Genomic DNA, 17,519 nt, shown 5'->3' with positions numbered 1-17,519 from the left:
TGTTGCATCTAATGACTGTAAAAACACTGTGATCCAAAGTACCTACCCACTGATTTTCTTCACAACTGATTTGTTGACTGTTTTCAAGAATCGCTCAACTTTTTCAAGTGACTTCAGTTTTGTCAGATCGGTTTGATCATCAAGCATCTGCATATAAGGTTAACTGAATTAACATTTCAACAGATGTCAATATCAAAGTCATTTCTTTCATAATTACCTGCAAGTAACTGATCATATAAACCAGTGGTTGATAAAATGGCTAAAGGAAAGATACACTTTCAATTTCAGAATTACTTAGAAGAGATGTATCTTATTTTACCTTCCATGCTGTAGATGATCACAGGTGAGAATAATAACTACCTTCCAAAGAGGCATGCATCTCATGTCCAGCTGAACCTTTTTGTTTCCAGTAAAACTTTCCAAAAACAGTTTCATGGTCATAACTCGCATCCAACTGCATCTGAAAATATTGTAATTACTTAATCAGAGTAGCTGGGTAATAAAGAAAATATCTGACAAATGTTTATTTTATTATGTTCAGTGTTTCATAAGGACAAGTATCCAAACTTTAATTACCTGGCACGATCCATGGCCCTGAGACACACACTGCCATGCTCAAGGTCTGTGTCTGTTGTGTTGAGGATTCTACCTATCACAGGCAGATATGTTTTGACACGATCCATCCAGTCTGATCGGCCTTTGTCTGTGTTCAGCTCATCCTTACGTGGCTCAAGCTGCTCCATGAGAAGTGTCAGACTCAGAACATCCAAAGTCTGAAGTAAAGTAGGAGTTACAGAACTGCATTGTAAAGCAGAAGTATTTTCAAAATTCAAAATCCTATATGATGATGACCGTGTCATACACTAGAAATAGTAATGAAACTAAATAACATTGATAGACTTACAAGTCAAGTTGTACTGCTACATCAGGACAGTCAAAACGTAACCAATACAAACCAGTGAATAGCTCAATGTGATTATCACTGTCAGAACATTATTACACATAACCATGTAACCAGATTACAGTTCAGGATATCACAGGCAATATATTGTGTTATCAAATATATATGATAAATTAGCAAATATTCTGAATCAAGTGTGTGAACCCATTACAGAAGCTCTTACCATTTCATCATCTGTTAGCAGTGGGTTACCCCCTACTCTCTCCTTCAACTCAGTGACAGCCGTCACAACATCCGGCCAGATCTGGACCACTTCCAGGAAGAGCTGTAGCCTCTCTTTGGCTGCAGAGTGGATAACATGGATGTAGACTACAGCTCGTATCATCCCTAGACAATCTAGGTCTCTTCCTCTCTGTCGGGCTGCACTCTCAAGGGCATGACACAGAATCTGGGAAATTCATTGAACCACTATTAGGATGACTCTTGTGTAACTGAATTTTTCAGCACAAAACTACACTTATATTAAGCTGTACATCATACAGAATGAACACTTACCTCAGATTCATCTGTTTTCCCCGGATATTCTGTATGGATAAAATCTTTCAGGTACGCCCTTATAACATCATTCTTTTCTTCTTTTTTCACAACAGACAACAGGACTGCACCATATGGGGTTTTGCTGATAATGTTCTCAACATAACTCACAGTTTCAGACGAATCTAAAAGGAATAAACAAATGAAATATGTTTAAAAACAATCATTTCCCTTCATGACATTACTGAAATATACTTTAACTTATACTTTAAAAAAATAACCAGAAATATAAAATGACTAATACCTGTCAGATACGGATACAAACCACATAATGTATTTGATAAAGAATGTTTAAACTTACATGATAAGGATAATCAACTCAGTTTCAGTACAAAATTTGCTGATAAGGTAAGCAGTTACAGAATCATCATAAGCATAGTATATATTATCACACTATCTGATCAATCATTTAAAGTTTGTTCAAATCATGTAATTCTTCTTAATGACACATGCATATCTAATTTTATCAAAGATTAGCTGTAGCCAATTATTCATTCAATATGGCACCTTGTGCTGTTGGAATAAGATGCAGGGAATCAGCAGCACAAACTGTATCTACCTTGATCAAAGGACTTGCCAATATCTTCAGACTGTCCAATGGCAAGTTTCATATCTTCAAAGAGAAGCCAGAAAAATGGTGTCTGTACTGTAAACACCAATTTGCTGACTCCAAAATGATGTGGTACAACCTCACTCTGCTGGTTCTGGTTGCCAGGTGTGATGATTCTCTTACATTGGTCTTGACAGATTTTGGTGTTGTTTAGCAATCCCAGCCACAGTCTTTTAGTCCATGGTGCAACATCAGCTTCATGCATGAAGTCCAGGTTCCTACTGGTGTCCAGGAAAGCCAGAACTCGAGCCAGTATTGGGGTCAATTTGTTCTCAAGGCACTGGATGGCAGCACGTCTACAAAGAATTATAGCTCATGTAAAAAAAATTTCCAATGACATAATGTTATCTATAAGCATACTGCTTTCAAAGATTGAATAAACAGACCTGAATGTTCCTGCCTTTCTAACATTCTCTGGTCTGGCAGCTTCCTTAGAAAGCCAGTTTGTTGGCAAGATACCAGTCTGTGATTCTTCTTTTTCTTTCAGGAGGCTGATGATGAGTTTTGACAAGCCTTGCATGAACATTTTGGCATCTAAAATAAGAAACAGCACCATCAACAGAACCATTAAAACTATCACAAAATAACCTGATATAAAGCTTAGGTAATCTCCCAGCAGGACAATGACCCAAAATATTGTTAAAAGCATTCACAGTCCTGGTTTCGAACCCAATATATGACATGCCAACCTACAGCCCTGACCAAACTCTAATAGAAAATGATTGGGGACTTGCGAAGGAAAAACTCAATATGAAAAATCTGTCAAATATTGCTGAAATAAAAGAAGAGGTGGTCCTATTGGGACAGCATGGACCATGACTTTCTGGATCATGATCAACCTCTTTGATCAGTATTAAGCCCTGCCGCCCATGGTGACTTGACAAAATACTAACTGTTCACTTGTCTTTGAATTTGGAGTTATGTTCGGCTAAAATTAACATTTAATACGTAAGTAATGAGTGACAAAAATTTAAAAATTACAATCTTTAAATTCTCAATAATTGCCTATTTTCCAGATACATGGCCCTGTGTAAACATCCACATAAATAGTGCTATTTTTATTCTAGGTCACCTAGTTGTGCACTAAACACATAAATATGTCTTGATGTCAGCATTACATTGCCTTCTTCTTGAACACTGATACTGACCAAAGAAGTAAAACTGACACAACTTTAATGCAATGAATACGAAAATGATGTCTTCAAAAGAAGTGCCACAGGACAAAGGAAAGGCAAAGGACACATGCCCAGTCTTGCAATTCCATCTACAAATGCATCATAAACCCATCAAATCTAATAATATATTGTGCAAAAAGAAGGTGCCGTTCTACTACTTACTAATATTATATCAAATATATCTTGATCAATAGCGTCTGAACATACAAAGCCTTAAAATTGGATTTGAACCTCTTGAATGAACTGGAGTGTCATCTTTGGTGGGAAGAGACCATTATATCACCTTGTTTGACTTTCAGTCAGGGTAGCTAAATACAGAACACATATCCAGAGTGATTTGGATTAGTTGCATTAATCATACCGAATCATATAGAAATTGCAGTAAACCTCTTATGTCCCTGTGTCATAATGGAGAAATGTGTGTGACCCTTGACAAATCTATGAATCTTCATCATGGATGAACCTAGGATCAGTGGATCCTTGCTCTAAATTAGTGGCACATCTCTATCACCTACCTTCTATCACTATCAACTACCACTGACCTTCGTTATCAGAGTTATCCAGAAGCTTGAGGAGTATCTCTATCCTCTTGGTGGAGCGTTTAGTGTCCAGTTGAACATCCCTGATGAGAGCAGCAGCAGACTGAATGCAGGGCAGGAGGAGGTGATGAAAGTAGGGTGCAACAGTTTCTGTTACTAATGTCATTCCTTCCAATGTAATGTCATCCATTTCTAATGGATCTTGTCTTTGGTAAATATCATCAACTTCCATCAACTCTGCGTGCCTCTGTTTGGTTCTCTTGCTTTCTTGATCAGCTAGATTCCCCATCAGATATTCATCATACTCCATTGGTTCAATATTTTGCTCTGATGGTTGGACACTTGTAGGTGGCATGTTGCTTTTCAGCCCTTCAAGAATAGATGATGGTGCATTCTGGCGAAGCACCTCCATTGATGGCATGTCTGAAGTTGGGGGTCGTAGTTCATCTAGATGTAATGAATGCCATTTCCCAGCCTGAAAGTATTTGTAAGGACGGAGATTTGCATCTTGGAAAATTTAAATGTTTTATACTTACCTGATGCAACAAAGTGCTTCAGTTATCTACCTTGACAAAATTGTCAAAATGCACAGAAAATTCACTGCAATTGTGTTACAGTATTTCTGTTTAGATTCCGTCGGGGACCGTGGTGTGCAATTGCTACAGTCAGACATGGGTCTTGTGTGATTGGAAATGGTTTGAAAAAGCCTAGTTCTGGAGAATTTCCAAAATATATGTAAGGCAACAAATAAAGACATCTGTCATTTCAAATTACATCAAGACGAACAGTCTGTGAAGATTGCTATGCTATAAAGCATAGGCTTGTTTTGGAAGTTTCTATCACTGTCAGACTTGGTGACTATTGTCACTGCTGTCTATTCGATACTTCCCTTGAATTTGGTACTGCCAAATATAATATACATAATACAGTTATTTATTGTATAATATTTCAGTTATGTTTGTTGGTTTCAAACCAAGTTCTGTTACATAAAGATTTCAGGATAACTCTTCTTTCAACTTGGAAATAGACAAGCAGCAAATCAGAAGTAAAAAACAAAGTGTGAAAACACATTAAAGTCTATGCCGAAATACCCCAAAAGTTATCTGCTTGGCCCCTCACATTAACATTCTTAACTGTTTTACTGCCAACTTAGCTTGGACAACAGTGCCAGAATGGTAACAAAGTTGAGGTTTCAGGCTCTGGCACAGAACTAGGAGCAAGTCATCCATCACTGGAAAGATGAGGGAAGGAGAAAGGATGTTCTGCAGCATGGGCTTGGAAATCCAGGTACCTTTTGCGATCTTCTTAAACATATCTGACCAATAATTACATTGTTTTTCTCTTTCAACAGGTTGACAAGAAACTATTTTAAACATATATGACCTCACCTGAAAGCCAGAAAAGCAGCCTCCAGCAATATTAGGCAGTTGTATGATGAAGACTACAGCGAATTCTCTTGCATCATGCAGCTCATCTAGAACACAGTACTGGGCACTCCTGATGAGAGACTGGTTTCTGTCTCCTGATCCACACTGAACGAGCAGCAGTTTCTGACCTTCTTCACTCCGTTGAATAAAGTTTCTGCAATTTCACAGAATAAGTATTGAACAGTAGATTTTTGGCTTACATAAACATTGAGTAAACTCTTTCAGATGCATATAGTCATATGAATCTGCCATTTAACAGGAAACTCCCAGAATCTGGGTACATGGCCTGAACATGAACAACTCTGTCAACACTTCAATGACTTGAGAAGTCAAATTGCTGAGGACACCTACTTGATCTGCTGTGCAAATTGTTGCTCTGTGTCAAAGGACTGCAGTGTGAGCAAGATGATGTTGTTGGGAGTCAGAGTTAGATGTCTGCCCAGGTCCTCCTTCTCCTGGTCTGTCAGTAGTTTGGAATGAGTTGTAACCTAAAATTATGTGACAGAGGGCAAATTTAGGACAAGTTTCAGAAGCATGTGTCTTTCTAAACAAAAATGTAATTTTGTGATTAAAAATATAATTTTCTGATTAAAATTGATATTTTATTCTTATCCTGACATGCTTATTATGCTTGGCTCCTATCCCAACGTAGCGGAACACTTGAATCCCTTGAAGTTCCCTACATTGAAGAGGACGTAAAATCAACACTCACCCACGAGTAGCCTCCCTTTAGCCTCTGCATTAGTGCGCAAATCAGTCACATGACTGGTCATGCTTGTCACTCTCTCCTAATCAAACAGTCCAACAACCAGACTTACTGTGAGATCCAGAGTGTCATGAGAGGCGAGGATGGGAGGGCTGACCTTACAAGTCAGGATAAGTATGAAATATCAATTTGAATCAGAAAATTACATATTTTTCCTTATCATGACTCCGAATCCAACAGAATCGGTTGTGGGTCATGGCAATTCCTGGATTCTCTGGTTGTTGTGTATTTTACATCTTGTTACCCCCATGGGAACATGAAACGGCACTGTAGGCTTCATTTAGACAAATTTTTCAATGAAAGTTTCTTATGACATCTTTCTGTGGTTTTAGATATACTAGTGTTCTACTAGTTATCTAAAAGCAACTTCATTGTTTGACGCATGCGTCAAGTGAAGAAGCAATCCCTTCTCTGGGTACAAGTATAGCATACAAGTACTGGGATATAATCACTCATGCTAGTCTGTGCTCAGACATGTGCATGGACTCTCAACCATTTTACTCCGCAGAGTGTATTGGCACTGGCAAGTCCCGTGATAGAAAGGGTGAGATTTTCTCAGCACCTGTCAGGAACTGTTAGTTGTTTTGCTATTGGGGAATGCCAACGACATCTTTGGTGTCTATGCTCTGCGTAGTGGTTGGCAAACATCATATCGAATTTCAAAAAGCAGCCCCCAATTATTGTTGTTATAGAGCAGTTCCCATGTACAGCAAGTGTGGCTAGGGCTTGTACTTTGTGTGGGTTGGAGGCTTGTGATGGGTCAATGCCTGCTGCTTTGTATGCTAGTAATTTAACGATTGTCATCCACACTGATATAGTATTTCTTGAGACTTCTGTGGGCATCTCACTTGATATCAGCTCTTGAATTTCTTTCTCCTTGTTTTAGTCCCCTGCAAGTTAACTTTCAATGCTCTAATGCGACACAAGGATAAATCTTGCGTGCCACTTGGACCAAGCATTGTCTGTCAGGCTGTGCAGCCAGCTGCTTCTGTTTTTCTCAAAGTGCATTCATGCATAGTATCCAGGCAGCTGTTGCTAAGGCGACCAGAAATAGAGCTTTCTGTGGGAATGGGTCTATGGATGTCCAATCTAATGGCTCATAAGCGACGCTTGTAAGATGATGTAGTACTACGTTGAGATCCAATGTAGGAGTCTTGAATTCCTTTAGATGGTCTTCGGACTTGAAGGAACGCAGTAATACCAGTAATTCTGGTACTTTAGTCAACTTTATGCCAGTTTCCATAGCGATGACTGTATTGAGCGCTGCTAGGTATGTTGATAACATCAAGCCTGTTAGGTGTCTTGTGTCTCAAATGACAGAAGTAGTCAGTCACTTGAGGAGGAGATGCTGTATTTGCAGTAAATCCTTTCCGTCTTGCATATAATTCAAATCTCTTCCACTTATCGACTAGAGTGTCCAAGTAGACATGTGTAAGGTGAAAGTGACTGCTTTTGCATCTCTGGTGGAATATCCTCGCTTCATCAAACAAACTTTAGTATGTACGTGTAGTTGGAATGTCGACGGATTTCTGTAAGCTTGCTTGGTGTGGATGAATTAACAGATTTGGTCATCTTGGTAGTTTGAAGGGCAGAATTTCCAAGGTCTTATAGGAAACCGGGTAACCACACCCCCACTGGCCAGTAGGATGCATCCAAAATCAGTTGTAATTGCCATGTCTCCTTGATTTTCTGTAATACATAAGGCAGTAGTATTTGAGGCTGAAATGTGTATGCGCTGAGTCAATCCCATGGTATGCTGAGTGTGTCTGTAACCAAGGCTTGTGGATCTGGTATTGGAGACACAAATGTCTGTAACCGTTTGTTGAACTTGGTTGCAAAACAAGTCTATTATCAGGGATCCTAATGTCTGTGTTATGAGTCGAAAGGCCTCTGGATGTATCATCCATTCTGTTGGAGACTACTGTAGTGGTTGTGATAGTACGTCTGCTATGACATTCATTGCTCCTGGAATGTGACATGCCTTCACGAAGATGTTCACCTTGTCGGTGATGCTGTACAGGTGAAACGTGAACTTTAACAAACTTGGTGACCTAGTTGACCCTTTTTGTTGATGTAGAATGATACTGTGGAGATGTCTGCATGAAATCTGAGCTTGGCATTATGGCGACGGCTTGACCATAGTTGTATTGTGCTGATCACTGCTTTTATCTCTAAGAGGTTGATGTGTGCAACTTGATGTGTGCAACTTTATGTGCCTAGCTTCCCTGAAGCTAATTGTAGTACTGCTATGCAGGGTTGCTGACACTGGAGTGGACAACTGTGGAACTCTGGCGACCTTTTCTTCTGCGAAGTGTTGCTCCATAAAGGACTTCATCTTCTCCACAAACTGCTGCATAAACAGACCCGGGTCGAAGCTCTGCGCTGAACCTTCTGGGTGAGATGAAAGGGCTGAAAAACCTAGTGTCTGTGATGGCTGTGGGGTTGACCCAAGTCATGCACCAGAGTAGAAACTGTTGCTGTTGCACTAGCCATCATAACAGGTCAACTGAAGACTGAAAACTCTGGCAGAGGATCAGAGGGTCATCGAAAACATCTGCTTTGTCTGGAGGGATGATCTCCGAAGAGAACGACTTCGACTTCTGTGATGTACCACGACTTCTGTGATGCACAACGACAAGAGCTTGATGAAGTCTTTTGAGCTGTCATCTTCCTTCTTCCCCATAGACGATGGGCTAGGCATCTTGGTAGGTGACAATCTCTTATGGGTGGAAACGGATCCTGCCACTATAGCAGAGGACTGCCTCCGGGAGCCTTTAGGCAATTCATTAAAACAATGATGAATTTCAGCAGCAGTTAACACAAGATAACCAGCGATTTTATCAGTGTTTTTACCCAACAAGACTTGAGTATGCCTTCTAATATGATCCTTTGCATGCCTTTAAACAGCAAAAGCACAACTATTGAACTATGTAATAGTTCAGGGTTTTTTTTTCAAAGAATACAATGGGAGAAAAAGCAAGAAGGACTATATACATGTGGATTAACCACAGACAACTAGTATTTACAACCCAAACAAGTTTTCATCAAATGTTTTCATCAATATAATTATGAAATACAAGACAAACTGCCTATAAAATATGTATAACTTAGCCATAATTCTGTTACATAATGTAAATAAACAGACCAAAACCGGAAACAGCTGAAATTTAGATGACATAAGGTCTAAAAATCAAAAGGATATGGTGCCATATCGGGATCCAGGTGCCCTCACATTCGTCCTCTACGGCGATGAAGAAGAGAGTAACAAACATGGTCAGTCATGTGACCGAAATGTGAGCCAATGCATGGGCTAAAGGGAGGCTACTCGAGGGTGAGTGTTGATTTTATGCCCTCTTCAATGAAGGGAACTTCAAGGGATTAAAGTGTTCTGCTATGTTCGGATAGAAGAAAGAGACACGCACAATAAGCATGAGTCAGAATAAGGAAATATTTTAAGAATTGCTGATATATGATGTTCTTAGTTTTTAATGATCAAACATACATTGCCTTATTGTAAATGTATAAATCATCATTGTTTCTCTGAGCTGTATTCCATGCAGTCCAGTCACTGTGTCAGACCTAAACAATTAGTAACTCCATTACATTCAACTCAAGTTACTGGTGATTTAGAATCCCTATCATCCATTTTCCTTTACTATCCTACCTGAGCTTGCAGTGTTTGACATTTTGACTCTAAGATCTTCCACTGAAGATATTGGAAGATGTCATCATGCTTCTGGTTGCGCCAGTAGAGTATGTGGATGTTGTCTGCTTCCAAATACAGCTTCTGCTCTGGGAGTCTGACCACTGATGCTGGTGTGGCACACCATAACAATGTCTGCTGGCATTCTTTAAACATCTGTATAAATTGTGATGAATGAAATGGATATAAAACTCCATGTAACTTTTAAAAGAGCTTATATAGTCTACTGTATAAAATATTTTAGTTAACGAATACAAGAGAATTAGTTTTAGTCAATGCCCAAATGTTTTCAAGAACATCATTACTGACTGATTTTCAAATAGCCTGTCCACTTTCTAAATTGATGTTATTGACCTTTGCATGAAATTTCGTATTTGCTATGCAGTTAAATCTCTACAAGATGTAAGAAAAACTCCTTACAAGTGAGTAACTGGTTTGTACTGTCACATGTTTATAGCATTTGAGTTCTACTAACTTCTTCTTCAATGGAGATGATACGATCCTCCCTGCCTAGCACTTGAAGCACAACAGCAGCTGCAGTGTCAGGATGGTAGCCCATGAAGGCATCTCCAGGGGAACCTTTCTCTGGTCTCCTGCACATATTTCACAAACTTTTCATGATGGTGATTAGATGTGCACTAACAGCAATGACACTGGGGTCCTTGAACTTTGCTATCCTATTTGAATCTAGAAGCCCCTCAATTTTTCACCTAAAATGTGAGGTTAACACCAAGAAGCTCTTGACATTTAGGCTTAGTGTGATCAAAAGTGTACTTTGTCCACTGAAAAGTTGCAACAACTATATACTTTGACACGTCAAGTTATTGAAGTTCATATGTCTACAAAAACCTACCTTCCTGGTTGGGGTGTTTTGAGAGTTACAAAGTCCACCGCCCACTTCTCCAGCCTCTTGGACATCTCTATCTGCTCAGGTGACATCATGTTGTTAAGAGTCAGGAAGTGTTTCTCAAGGCGGTTAATCAATGGGATTGGAAACTCTTCATACACCTTCTGTTTTTCAGCCACTACAATCAGTCTGGGAAATACAAATAATATTCTGATAAAAATGTTGCAGCATTTTATTTCTCCTCTTTATGCTGTCAGTGCAAACCGTTAAGTAGGTGATTGCCTGTATACAGTGCATTATTAAAGTCATAAGAGGCAAGTTTTCAAAACGGTGTTCAGCATGATATACTGTTCTCAGTCCCTGCCCTTACTTGAAGTTTTGATGAACTCTGCACTTCACCCTGTGTGTTCCAAGTCCAAGGTCCACAAAACGTTCACCTCCAAGTCGAGCATAGTACTGAAATAAAAAAACAATAAACAACTGATATGTGGATATGTATATTACTTTATGGTGTAAGGGAAATCTTTGTCTAATGACAGTTTCCAATGTAACAGGGATTCAGAGACACAATTAAGACACAGCTTCTGCTGCTCTGGTAAATTAGGGAATGTTTATAACTGACCTGGTTCAGTGCATCATAGAGACTCTCATACAGATTCTCCAGGTTCAACAGGATGACTGTGCTGCCAGTCTCCATGCACACCTTGATCCTGTTGATGTTACGACACACCTGGAACATGACAACACTGGAGCCATTAAAACCTTGATGAATTTGTTCCTCAAAACAACTAAACGTCAGCTGTAAACAAAATCAATGTCTCTCATGGAGTAGAACTCATGTTCTTGGAGAAATTAAAGCAAATTTTGATAATATTCTTTAGTTTAGTTAGATTAAAATGTGAACCTGAGTATATTCCTGGTCCTTGGGAAAACTGGAGCCAAAGATTGTAATGACTTTGTGTCTGGCTAAAATCTCTTGCTGAAGAATGCTGAGAGCTCCATAGTTCTCTGTCAGTAACAGAAGGTAGCGGCTCTCACTGCAAACAACAATAGTCATTAATATACAACAATCTCACAATGAGTGAGAGAAAATAAACAACATTTTACCTTCCATCACTGAATGAAAGAGTCAAGCAAGAGGTTGTCATCCATGCTGTTTGAGTATGTTAAATCAAGTCTAAGTCCTCAATCAGTGATATTAATGATCTGCATCTATTTTTGCATCCTTGTTTGCATTTTCATCTCTCTTGTGATTTGTGTGTGTTTTTAAAAAAAATGATCTGCACTACAAACATTGGCGACTTGAAATCTATGTCACAAATCAATGACTGATCCATCATGATTGCACCCAAGAAACTGTGTACACAGCACCTAACAACCTTATGTAAGCATCAGCGTGATGCAGTGTAGAAGACATCATGTCACTGCCTTTCCTACTCCCAGTAAATGTTCAGACACTGAAACTGACACTCAGACCAAAATATAAGGGCATACCTGGTTGTACCATCACCTAAGAGACCATCTTCTATAAGCCCAATAGTTGTGGAGTCGGGATCATCATCATGTTTCTGATAGGGATAGAACAGACAGAATGATCTTGAGCGATATATAAAATCCTAACAAAAATAGTTTTAGAGAACAAACTGACATCAGATGAAAGGGCTACAATTTACTACTAACAATAGGTTTTTTGATTAATGCAAGAAAGTAAGGTTTTTAAATCAACTAAAGGATTACATATGGGAATGGATATATACAACTTAAAATGTTATCTTAAATTCAATGTAATAAAAAGGCTGGAAAAGGGTGAAAGAAGACAAGTAACAACACTATATACCAACACATAAATACTGCATTGAAAAGACTGAATCTGCATATAAATGCCTGTAAACCTCTACAAGTTTTCGTCTCTTTGTAAATATTGATAAATTCCACAAAAACATATTCAGTGTCCAACATTCAGAACTAAAACACTTTACCTGTTCTTGCTTTTGAACTGTAGCAATCCTGTCTTTGAACACAAGAACTGGGTCCAGGTTGTCAAGGCCACCAAAGTTCCTCTTGATAGCATGCTCTAACTGATGCCAGCAAATCTCTCGATCATGTGTATCAGCAAAGGCATAAACCATCTTTACAAGGCTGCAATTTCAACCAAAAATAAATAAAATAAAGTAATAAAAATAATGAAATAATGCAGAAAATAATGCTCCAGAATACTGATAGGTCGGGAAGCAACTGTAAGCAGGATATCTAACTGGCTTTCATTTTTTAAGAGATTTGTCTAACTTTTGTGTCATCAAGGCACAAACATATACATCAAGGCAAAAGCATGTACCTGTAGAAATCTCTGAGACCAAAGAATTCTCTCTTTGTTTCTTGTGCTCTGTGGAATATTGTCTTGTAGGCATCAGCAAGCTCTGGCAGCAAAGGCTTGATTCTTCTGAGTACTATTTCATTGGTTGAACAAATGCCTCTGAAATTAGATATCAAATAGAACTATTCACTGGTTCATAAAGTTTGTTTACTGCATAATATATTACTGAGCATTTTTCTGGGGTATTTTTGAGCCTAGTTGTGTTTCTGTCAGTTGACTTACTTCGCACTCTCCACCAACTCCATATCATTAGGAGCTTCTCTTTGCACCAGGATACCTCGGTTCATCTTGGCAGGGTCCAGAGCCCAGTTTGAGATACCAATGAAAGCAACCTGGAATTTATTACACCATAATTGTCACTCACATATAATACTGCTTCAGCTTATCATGGTGTTATTTGCATTGCATTTATATATGCTTCTTGCTTCTCTCTTCTCTTAGTACACTGAACTTTCCTGAAAGAAATACAGATTGCCTAGGGAGAAGGGTATAGAACCCTGACACCCTCAGGTAACAATACTGACAACTTTATTTGAACATGCTTCTCACCATCATTTTAAAATGCATGAAAACTTTGCATTCAGAAATGATTGTTACTGTGTGTGAAGACTTTGACATTTGTTTAGGTAACGATTGCATGAAGAATTTAGCAATCATGATTTTTATGATTGGCTGAAATGTGCACCATTTTAAGAACAAAGACATCCATCGAACATAAGGATTATTGACACTACAGTTCTTGAAACAGAGATTAAATATTTACAGTGAATCACAGGATTAATGTGATGAGTGAATATCTGTGGTAATTCTTGTCTACTGAACAACTGCAGCAGCTACATCTATCAAGCTTTTTCAACAGAATTTTCAGCTGTCAACATGGGCAGTCATCCCTTAAAGTTATTATACAACTGATATAGGAGAATAAAACACTGACAAAGAATTTACACAAATCATTGTTCAGGTCCTCATCCTTGTACTTACCTTCTTGTATGGCTCTGGCTTTTCATCTCCCTGACAACCATCTTCCAGAAGCGGATGAAGAGTCTGAATGAATGAATCTCTAAACAGTATTGTTTATATGGTGGACAAAAGTTCACCCAAATATACACAGGATTCAACTTAGACAAATTGACTAAACTGATGATACAATTAAAGTTGTAGCACAGTGCTTGTACTAGCTGTTCCCAACAGAAGTCACTCAAACTGGAAGTGGAAATCTCAAACAACACTTACCTGTATCTATCTTTCAAACCTGTTTCATATTTGCAGTTTGAATCTTACCATCAAACAGGAAATTAAATATTTTACATCTCTGCATACATTTTGAGTTGGAGTTAGATCCAACACCACAACAAAATAGACAAAAACTAGAGAAAAGTAGAATTCTCACACAAAGTTCACTATCCAGATGTTCTGAAAATGTGTGTCAACATTCATTTACTTGTAAAAAGTAATCTTCTCCACATTACATGCCTAAATTTGTTCAAAGACCTAAGCTTTTCAGATGTAAGAGCCCAACAACATTTGCAAATATGTTTGTGATAAGCTTGTGATGATTTACCTTCAGAGGCATCCTCGGTGAGTCTTCTGCCAGTCCAACTTCATCCAGAACAACAATGGAGGCAAACCTGTCAAGGTCCTTGTCCTGCTGGTAGCGAGCACACTGACGGAAAGTGCCGACAATACCTTCAGCAGTGGCCAAAGGACTGCACTGGAATGACACCATCTGTGCCTGCAAAAGTATAGCAGAAACTTTGCTACAAACTAACATGACAATGAAGGAGGACACTGTTGCAAATTACTTTTTTCGTTTTTATCACTGTTTTCTATTCCAAAAGCAAGAACACTTGTTATGAAATTCACCTTTCCTGATATTTATCTAATATTTATCTGTTGTAAACAAAACACTGAACATGTCCAAGGTGTGATACAAGATGACAAATCAAAATATTTACTCCTACTAAACTAAGATGTTAAGGTCTTGGTTCCCTAAAAGAAATGTTTTTTTTTAATCACAAACCTGTTTCAGTTGTTTGAATAGCTCTGATCTGGCTGAGTTGCCTTGCATGGCATCTGCAACAATGGTTTTGGCTAGGGACTTAGAGCTGCCTGGTTTTCCCACCAGGAACAGGGGGATCCTCAGTTCAATACAGACAACCATCATGAACAGGTTCTCTTTGAGGGCCTGGTTCTTTGCTATGTTGTCTTCAAGCTGGACTTCATCCACAAACACTCTCTGACAACTGACAGAAAATGAAAAATGTCTACACTCCCACATTACTAGTTGATCATTAAACATAGAAATAATATACTATGCCAAGTGAGGGGTGAATGCCAAAGTTCTGTCATGTTTTCTCATATGTTGCTGGGAAGACCAACTGAGGGATGACTCCATATGCTAGTAAAGAACTCAAATGGAAGCCCTTCAATCACTGAGGACTAAATGCTATGTAAGTGTGGTTGGTTTGTGTCAGAGCTGCATTCATTACATTGAATTCTCTTGGAATGCTTACTGTTTTACGGGGACTATTTCCATAACCTGAGATATACCTAAACACTTACTTACTTACAATTATACACAAAAACTTATGTTTGATTTATATCTACATTTACTAGAGTAACAGCTGTTCACTCTTGGAGACTCTGGTATTGTGATAAGAAAATCCATCCTTCCAGGCTGAGGCACAAAAGGAATCATGGTTAGACATTGTGTATCTTTTCTATGGATCTTACTGATTCTGTTGTGTATGATGGGAAATATAGAGTGAAATTTTAATAGCTGTTGATACTGGCTCCTCATAGCCTGCATGTTCTAGCATTGGCTAGGTTGGCTGGTTTTCCTAGCTTGTTGGTATAATTCCTCGGTAATGTCTTTGACTGAGTTAAAGGCATCAACAGCAATAGATTCCAGTTCATGAAAAGGTGTATACTTGGATATGGAACCAGAGAAAGCTGTAACGGTCTATATTATGATGATAAGTAGTAGTGTCTTGGCCTTTAGATTTGTGGTTTGTGAAGCTAATGGCTGCAATTGTATAGATGACATTCCTCACTATGAGTGAGGTAAGAGAGTTTCTACAATGATTCATGATGTCTGCTCATGTCCTTTTAACTGTTTGTATAATTTGCTGACATGGTGTGGTTTGCGGTATTGTACCGCATGTCACTGTGTATCATAAGAAGAGGGGTCACATTATTTAGAAGGAATAAGAGCTCGTAGTCTGTTCTAGCTGTATCAATGTCAATCACTGCATCGGCATCCTATGGCCACTGGTGTTGTTTGGCAGTAAAATTTTACATTTCACTTCAAATAATACTTTTCCAAGAACTGTTTGGTATAAAAACTACTATTACATATGAACACCTGGTTCACTCTTTTCATTTAGCACAAATACAGTTTAAATGAACCTGCCCTTTATCCCAGTTTTGCAGGAAACAATCATGTTTGACAAGAAAAAGGTTTGTGTTCTTTTATCCATAGAACTTTGTAGTGTCACTGTCAGTCTTAACAGTAATTCATGGCTATGGTGTTACAGAGTTAAGGTATGTATCCAAAGGGACCATCTCATCGTGTGAGAGTGAGCATACAGGACACAGTGAAGAGCTCCAACAGGCAGCCAATAATACACCTGAAATATCTATAGAACTCATCACTCATAAACAATGTCGGAGAAAATGGATGTATACCTGTTTATAACTTCAACCATCTGCTGAATTCCACCAGGTATGCCACAAGGATCCTGAAAATGTCCGAAGACATGCTGATCATACTCATCTCGACTTCTGAGTGATGCTCGGTAACACACACTTAGTGCCAGGATAAGGGCTTTGGTGACATCAGTGGGCTGAAGCAAAATGTCATTGAATAACAAATGTATTTTCAACATGAATGTTATGACAAAAACTCTGTGACCGTCCTTGTGACACTGAGCTATACAACAGCATATATTACCTTAATTTGACAAGTGCAATACAATACTAATGGATTTATTTGTACAAAAATATCAAGTTTTATTCTGACCCATACTAACTGCTTATCTGATCTCATTTCTCAATAGTAGAGAAAACTCAAGTGCCAGTGTTTCCTAAGAACCTCCCCCCAAAATATATGTATATAAAAAATAAAAATCTCACCCAAATGCATATTTTACCTCACTCTGATCATGATACATGACTAACTGCTTGAATCCAACAGTAAGTGGTGAGACCCACTGTTTGTGTGATTCAGATCAACGAACTGAACGAAACGAACAATCTACAAGGCCCCATGGAAATGTACTCTTCTTCCTTCTGGCAATCAGCTTCTTGGAGATGTTCATAAGCTTTACTGTCCAAGCCGAGCCATTAAATGTCCTCCATTGATAATCTAGTCTGAATGAGCATAATAATGCAAAAACTATGGTGAGTTCAGCATCAACGATGACAGAACTGATGCCTGCTAAGTTTGTACCCAGCGTTGAACCATTTAAAGATTATTTGTGGTTCTAAGGCAACAGAGACACTTTGCTACCTGAGGTGGTGTAGCTTTGTCTGGTTACTCCCTATTTTTTGCAAATTGGTAAAAATTCTTTCATTTATTGTCA

At 38.6% G+C, this 17,519-nt stretch overlaps 1 protein-coding gene across 1 annotated transcript in view; it reads right to left on the bottom strand.

Moving 5' to 3' along the window:
- The window catches only part of LOC137287002 (E3 ubiquitin-protein ligase rnf213-alpha-like), a 130,059-nt gene that overhangs the window by 25,950 nt on the left and 86,590 nt on the right, over positions 1-17,519 (bottom strand). Inside the window, exons 45-68 of the mRNA XM_067819079.1 lie at positions 16,624-16,781; positions 14,957-15,179; positions 14,498-14,668; positions 13,918-13,980; positions 13,159-13,268; positions 12,898-13,035; positions 12,542-12,701; positions 12,057-12,130; positions 11,467-11,599; positions 11,185-11,292; positions 10,933-11,018; positions 10,569-10,751; positions 10,191-10,308; positions 9,677-9,871; positions 5,598-5,734; positions 5,208-5,400; positions 3,823-4,294; positions 2,492-2,639; positions 2,055-2,401; positions 1,457-1,620; positions 1,125-1,349; positions 577-773; positions 361-460; positions 47-147 (exon numbers count right to left, since the gene is read on the bottom strand). Coding sequence (XP_067675180.1) covers positions 47-147; positions 361-460; positions 577-773; positions 1,125-1,349; positions 1,457-1,620; positions 2,055-2,401; positions 2,492-2,639; positions 3,823-4,294; positions 5,208-5,400; positions 5,598-5,734; positions 9,677-9,871; positions 10,191-10,308; positions 10,569-10,751; positions 10,933-11,018; positions 11,185-11,292; positions 11,467-11,599; positions 12,057-12,130; positions 12,542-12,701; positions 12,898-13,035; positions 13,159-13,268; positions 13,918-13,980; positions 14,498-14,668; positions 14,957-15,179; positions 16,624-16,781 — 4,004 coding nt within the window. The remainder of the gene's footprint in view (positions 1-46; positions 148-360; positions 461-576; positions 774-1,124; positions 1,350-1,456; positions 1,621-2,054; positions 2,402-2,491; positions 2,640-3,822; positions 4,295-5,207; positions 5,401-5,597; positions 5,735-9,676; positions 9,872-10,190; positions 10,309-10,568; positions 10,752-10,932; positions 11,019-11,184; positions 11,293-11,466; positions 11,600-12,056; positions 12,131-12,541; positions 12,702-12,897; positions 13,036-13,158; positions 13,269-13,917; positions 13,981-14,497; positions 14,669-14,956; positions 15,180-16,623; positions 16,782-17,519) is intronic.

This window comes from Haliotis asinina, chromosome 6 (genome assembly GCF_037392515.1).
Source record: "Haliotis asinina isolate JCU_RB_2024 chromosome 6, JCU_Hal_asi_v2, whole genome shotgun sequence".
In the NCBI taxonomy this organism is placed as follows: Eukaryota; Metazoa; Mollusca; class Gastropoda; order Lepetellida; family Haliotidae; genus Haliotis; species Haliotis asinina.
Note: the sequence above shows the minus strand (reverse complement) of the source record. Positions and strands in the feature narration are given on the sequence as shown.